The sequence below is a fragment of the Buceros rhinoceros genome, unplaced genomic scaffold, assembly GCF_000710305.1.
Source record: "Buceros rhinoceros silvestris isolate BGI_N320 unplaced genomic scaffold, ASM71030v1 scaffold5210, whole genome shotgun sequence".
NCBI classification, from domain to species: domain Eukaryota; kingdom Metazoa; phylum Chordata; class Aves; order Bucerotiformes; family Bucerotidae; genus Buceros; species Buceros rhinoceros.
In genome coordinates this window covers 19,446-26,236 of record NW_010387773.1, presented here as the reverse complement: position 1 = coordinate 26,236, position 6,791 = coordinate 19,446, and the positions used below count along the sequence as shown (strand labels likewise).

Below are 6,791 nucleotides of genomic sequence, written 5' to 3'. Positions count from 1 at the left end.
ATTAAAAAAAACCCTTTTTTTTTATTTAGCCGCTTTCTCGACAAAGCTAACTGCAAAAACAAATATATTTTGACTAAAGGCGTTATGTTTTATCAGGTGTTTTATGTTATTTATGCCCAGGGGTATCCTATCTTGTGGGATGTGACAGTGCACTTCAAACTAAATGTTTTTCAGAAAAGAAATTGAAGTTTTATATGATAAATGAATTTTTGTAGTCAGTTTTTCCAGCTGAAATGGTTGTGCTCTGTCGGTCTGTTGGAAGTCATCAGAGCATATTTTTTTATACCCCAAATTTTATAAATCATTGTGAATGTGACTTCAGCTGCCTGTTGTAGTAGACTTCTTGAAACCCTGAATTTGAGCAGTCCAGTGGTACGAGAGAGTTAATATAAGACAAAGACAGACAATGCCAGGCAGACACAGGGTCTGCACCCCTGCCTGCATGAGTCACTGCACTGGCTCCTTCCCTGTTGAATTAAGTGGAAATAGTCACATGAGTAAACTCAGCAGGTTTTTGTTCAATTTATGTTCTAGCTGTACACTAAAGGCAGAGATGTAAGAAGGAAGGAGAAGGAAGAAGAAAGGGATATATAAATGTGTATGCTTACATGTGTGTATAAGTACACATGGGTGTATATTAATTTACAAAAAACCTTCTTGCTGGGTAACTTGGAGTGTCAGTGTGATGGAGAAGTAATCTTGGCTAAAACACGAGTATAGTATTGGCAACTAAAGCAAGGACTCCTAGAAAAAAAGAAAAAAAGGGGTTATATGAAGGTTAGAACCTCACAGTTTCAATCGCCCTAGGACTGTACAAACATAAGCCACACTCTGAAACAACCCTTTCAGTTGCAGTATGATTGGTCAATGCTATCCAAGGGGAAACAAACCAGCGAGGATGACTTGAGGGTGTATCAACAGTTAAAACAGCGTAGGGAGAGCCTGATCTGTGTTTCTAAATCATGCTATTAAAAGATTTATTCTAGACATCTACTAGTGGGCTTGGAGGCTGATATGAAGGTTCCAGTGACAGAGCAGTAATCAGCTTTCCTTGTATCACCCTAGTCCAGGCACAAAAGTCATGCATCAGGGAATCTTTCAAAACAAATTTTAAAGCAGCTATTGCTGTTAATGACTACCTCAGCTCAGCCCTGTAGTCCTTTAGTCCTGTGAGGAATACTTACTGGGGGAAGTCTGCCCATCACCTTCCATTAAGTCAATGAGTAAAAGCTATTTACTTGAGTATGATTTGGTGCTATCAAGTCATTCCATCTGAATTATTAATTAAATTCCTGTGCACTACAGAAGATAACTACAGCACGAGGCGTTTCTCTTCCTAATTACCTGGCTATGTCACTTGTTATATAACTTCATGTCATGTGTTTGGAGCACATTTAGCCCTGATTTCAGGTGACTTTCACTTCCCTTAGTCCAGACTGCTGCTACTGTAAGGGAAATATATTGAGATTCCTGAGCTCCTCTTAATGGCAAAGTGAAATTGTGCAATGATGCTGGCTCTTTCAAGCTCTACCTTTTTTGTTAAAGCAGACGGAAAGCCTGGATACCTTTGTTGAAAGTAAGAAGCAACGCCTGGAGGACCCTTCAGCTTCATGCCTGCTCCCACCTTGTATCTCTCCAATACCGAATCACAGATTAACCAGCACTAAAGAGTAAGTTCTTTTTTTCTTTTCTTTTCTTTTTTTTTTTGCATAACATTCATGAGGGATTTTACAGTACTGTTCTACAACTGTCTTTGCTCTAGAACCAGATGGGCTTTGCAGCCCGTAAGCATAAGTGACCCAGCATTGCTATTCCCATCCATCAGGAAGAGGATCCACATGGTTTGGGGTGAGATTCATTCACCCTTCTGACGCACTGCAGGAATTCAGAGTGCCACCACAATCCTGGTGTACTCTTCTACCCCCACACTGTAGCCTTCCAAAGTTCTTTTTTTGCCCCCATCATCCTTAACCTCTATGGTCAGAGAATCCTACTAAAAGTGGGCTTTATTTGATTGCCTGGAATTTATTTTTTTAAGATCCTTTTTGTAAGAGACAGTTCTCAGTTCTTCTGAATGAAACAGTGACTTTGCTCTTCACTTTAGCCCCTTTTATTCTTTAAGTGTGTATACAGCAACGCCAGGGTGACCATCCTAAATGTTTCAGGCATACGTGCTTTTTGATTTCAGCAGGCATAGAATCAAATAGCTGTGCCTTTCAGAGTGTCTTTGAGAGATGGCTATAATGCTTGAGCAAACAGGCGCCACGTAAATAATGATTCTGATTAGTATAATCACAAGATTAACATTCTATAAATAGCCAAAGTCCAATTCCCTTCTGTCATCAATTTTGTGCTTTTACGATTTTTTGAGATGAGGCACTTCTTTCTGCTTCACACTGGGACAAGCAAAGAATCAAACCTGCCACGTGCTTCTGAAAAGTTTGATTGTAGTACTATTTAAATTTAGAAAGAAAGTTCAAAACTAATTTAAGAAATAACACCCACATGTTAAAACCCATAAAGAAGGTTGAGCTTCACTTTATTTATACTAGTGTAATTATGGAGTAGCTTCAGTCTTTGAACTAACCCCTCATCCTGCCACTGAGAAAATCAGAGTTTGAGTCTGGAAAAGGCAGATGAGTTGAAAGTCACAATGTGATCTGTAACATGTTGCATATTTGATAAACATCATGATGGGTGTTGCCTGATTGTCATTGCTAGAAATACAATAGACAGAGATATATTGCAGTGGGAATCAAAGATTATCCATCCCCAACACCTCCACAATCCATTAAAAAAATCTTTCTATTCCTGTCGCTAGCAAGCCCTAAGGATCCACCCCCAACCTGATGTTTCTTAATTTGAGCTTGTTTTCCAGGTCATTAATTTGATTCCTCAGAGCTTTCAAGCCTTTGGTATTCTCTGTTAAAATATAATTGTGTCCATCAATAGTTATTTCCATATGCTACTTTTCCTCTCATCTGCCTCAAGATTTGAAACAAAATTTTCTGACTTTTCCACTGCGGTGATTGAGACCTGGATCACACTGTGTTTGTTATTAGTCTTCTGAGTTCACTTGAAACCAATGCAATATTGTTTGATAATTCAAGTCTTCTTCTCCCAGAGACAAGCAACTGAATATAGATCAACATATTTCCCAAAAGACTAAGGAGCTGGCTGAACTGTGTGACAACAAATTTCTGGAGAGCCTGATTGTTTTTAAGCAGTCAGGAGTGGTTCTGTTCTCCAGAGGGTTAAGTAGAGTTTTAAGGGGAGTCAGAATAAAAGGGAAGCTGAAAGTGCACTGATCAAGGGCGTGGAGGAAAATAACACTTCAGTGGTGAAAGGTTGAAAGACAGGCTTTGCCATTTGCTCCTTTATTCCAAAAGGTTCTGCGTTTTCCTTTACAACTCCTAAGTCTGTGCATAAGGACTTTGAGAAATGAGGGTGATTCAGCTATAGATGTGATGATGATGTTCATCCATTAAGCTGTTACATGCCATGGTGCAGGAACCTTAGGCCTCACCTGTTAGAACTTGATCCCGGTGCCACAAGCCAAGTTCCCCAAGGCAGGCTGCAGAGACTTTCACTGGGTTTTTTTTTATAGATACAAGAGAGTTTTGACATAAAGACCATGATTTCTGGGCCAAAATTTGGTGGCATTCAGGAGTCTGGAGGAATCGGTGAAAGGCCACGCCTGTGCTTTTGCAGCTCCCTCTGCCTGACTGGCTGTTGTTTAGGCATTTGAATACATTTCTCTCATAATCTTTCCTTAAATATATGGGCTCAATAAAGCAAGTAAAGACGTGTCATTAATTTTTAAAGGTTTACATGTCTAATACAGCAATTATATGCCTAATTTCCACAAGTTTCTATGAGTACATGTGTGATTTGATTGTAGAAATTTCAAATGGTCAGTTGTGAACTTAAAAGCTTTTCGCAGAACCGAAGAGCTGGTTTGTATTACATAGTCATTGCATAAGCAATTTGTTCTCTCTCTGTTCCTTTCCTCACATGCTCTGGGGCTGATGCCTTTTCCTAAATCTGACGTGACACTTAAAATATAATTACTCAAACTATTGCCACTGTGTTTTACTTCTGATATTTCACAGCAAATGAAGGAATAGATGACACTGGGTCTTGTTCAAGGAAATTGTAATAATTTCTTGAAACGCTGCTGCAAAGCTGGATTTTTTTAAGATCAGCTGCACATTTTGGAGCAGAGGATTATTTATGTATTTACTTGCTTGCCAGGGCAATTTTAATTTAAGCATTAACTGTATGTGCAGCTGAATGCCCCTTAAATCTGAACACCTGATTGGTAGATGCAGTCCAGACAGAGCACTATTCGCCAGCCTCAGGCAGTTTGTAACAACAGAGGGAGTTACGTGCTGATCCAGACTATGAGTTCGCATTTCAAACTAGACTCAGACCAGTGAAACAAGCTGCCGTCTAACCAGCCTAACACTAGAAGCTTGCCTTGAGGCAAGCATTTCAGCCTGTTTTTCACGATTTCCTGTTCCCTTTTGTTTGACCTTCAGTTAAAGATGCACCTGTACTTGGCCACATACATTAGCAGATCCCTTGGGTAGTCACAACAGCGTTCACTGGGGTTCGCTCCAGCAGAGGCAGCCTTCTCCATCTATGACAACGACTTCAGCTTCATTCAGTTGCTGCCATATGGTCCAAGCTAATGCGGGAGTGACCTTTCCCTGCTAAACCCCTGCAGAAAATCAGATACACGGTCAATGTGCTGCATTTCATTGTGGACAGGGAGAGCAGAGGCAAAGGAAAGCCAAGTGATTGGTATAGACAATGGCTTTGTCTCACTAATAGGCCAGAGATACTACTGCCTACCACAAGGAGTGGATAAAAAAAGAGAGAGGAAAGGCAGCTCAAAATGTGAGAGTAGATGGAAATTGTCTCTCCTTCACGCACTGATCTCTTGTTGCCTGCTTGCTTGCTTTCTGCCCTAAAAGAAACCAGGCTGAAAAAAAGAAAAAAGCAGATGGAGAGCCTTCTCCTCCTTGATAATTGCCCTTTTCAGAGACAAAGATTAAACCCTGCAGCCACAAGACCATCAGCTCTGCTTGTATTTTTTCCTTGCACTTTTATTGTGTTTCTCCCTAGATTTTAAATATAGTTTAACTAACAGTCATGTCAGCAAATTAAACCATTGAGTCTCGGTAATTATTGCAATAAATTCATTCAAAATTAGCGATTACTGCAATCAAAGACCAGTTTCTTAGCCCATTAACAGCCCAAAGCAAAGTGACAATCTGGTTAACTGCTGGTAACAACCTATTTCATGGAGGTTATTGTTAACATAAATGCTTTGGTGTAAATCTGAGGGAGGCAACATTGCTAAATAAATTATCAGCTTAATTCCTGCAAAAACTCATGGATTAGGTGGACAATTGGGAAAAGGCGGGGGAAATGGACAGAATTATAACCATATTGTTAAGGTCTTTTTAATTTGAGTTACGTAGGGAAAAAACCATTCTTAAGTGCATTTTCCTTTGTGGTTAAGTCTTCCCACCCACAGAATGACTTGTGTGCCAGAGCTGAGTAGCTGCACCTATATCATGGTTTGCCCCGTCTTGTATTTGAGCCCAAAGATGAAGTGAACTGGTGAAGTTTTAAGTAGTGAAGTTTTAACCATGGTATTTGCAGCCGCCTTAATTTTTTGTTGTACTGCTCTCTTAATCCCTCCACCTCTGTGTAGCTGCTGAGGAATGTTGCTGCATTAAGGCATAAAATTTCCCCATGCAATGGTAGACTCTGTGCAAGCAACATAGTCCTGCATTAGCCCTGCAAACAGCTGCAGATGTGCTGAGGAACCTCCCTGCTGGTGCAGATCCTAAAAGGGTCTTGGCCAATGGCTCACATGCAGCTTCAGTTCAGACGCTTTTGAAACAGATCTGCCAGAACTGGTTACTCTTCCCTTTCAAAGATGTAGCGGGGAGAATGAACAGCTAAACATTCCTCTGTGCCCAGGGACATGGAGAACCGTTTTGCTGTCTGCTCCCACCCGTGTATGCATGTTCTGGGTTCCCTGTATAGCACAATCGTTTTGGAGGCAGGCGGTTTGGATTCTGCTCCTGGGCATTCCTTTAACTGTGTCGGCTTTGCCTGTGTACAATGCGGTAACACACGCACGCGTTCTTGGGGCAGTGCTTACCCTCCTTTGGAAAACTTTCCTCTGGAAGAAGTTCAGAGTTTTATTGTGCTATAGCTGTGGTAACCTGCCTGAGTTCCAAACGGCCCTCTGGGGGTCAGAAAGCTAACAGATGGGGCTTTCAGTGAGCACTTTTTGGAAGACATGTGGCAGGACCACATGAGCGTAAAACCAGTCTCCTCGAAGAACTGCCAGTCTCTTTCAGCCTGGTTGCATTCCTTTGATCTTTAGGCCCACATGTTTTCCAAGCAGGACACCATCTATACGGTCCTAGTGTAAGGCAATATGAATTCTGTGCTCGTTTTATTTCTTCAGTCTGAAGACCTTTAATATCAGAGAGTTTCAAATAAGATATTGTTAACTCTGCTTCAGTTGAATTAAAATAGTTTTGCGTAGAATAGCTATACAACCTGAAAGATGAGGAGTTTTTGATTTCACCCTGTAGTTTCACAGATAGGCTAAAATATTTCTGTATCGTGGAAGGTCCAAAGTAGGGGAATGACTAAAGCAGGTGTAGGTGTTGATACTTTGGTGAAACTGTGAAAGAAGCCAGACTGGAATGAGAGGGAGCTCCAGAATGAGGAGTAAGGAAACTTGGGTTGTCTCCTCCTCT

The 6,791-nt window shown here is 40.9% G+C and overlaps 1 protein-coding gene across 1 annotated transcript in view; it reads left to right on the top strand.

Moving 5' to 3' along the window:
- AFF2 (AF4/FMR2 family, member 2) overlaps positions 1-6,791 on the top strand; it is a 24,239-nt gene that overhangs the window by 2,518 nt on the left and 14,930 nt on the right. Inside the window, exon 4 of the mRNA XM_010133216.1 lies at positions 1,546-1,670. Coding sequence (XP_010131518.1) covers positions 1,546-1,670 — 125 coding nt within the window. The remainder of the gene's footprint in view (positions 1-1,545; positions 1,671-6,791) is intronic.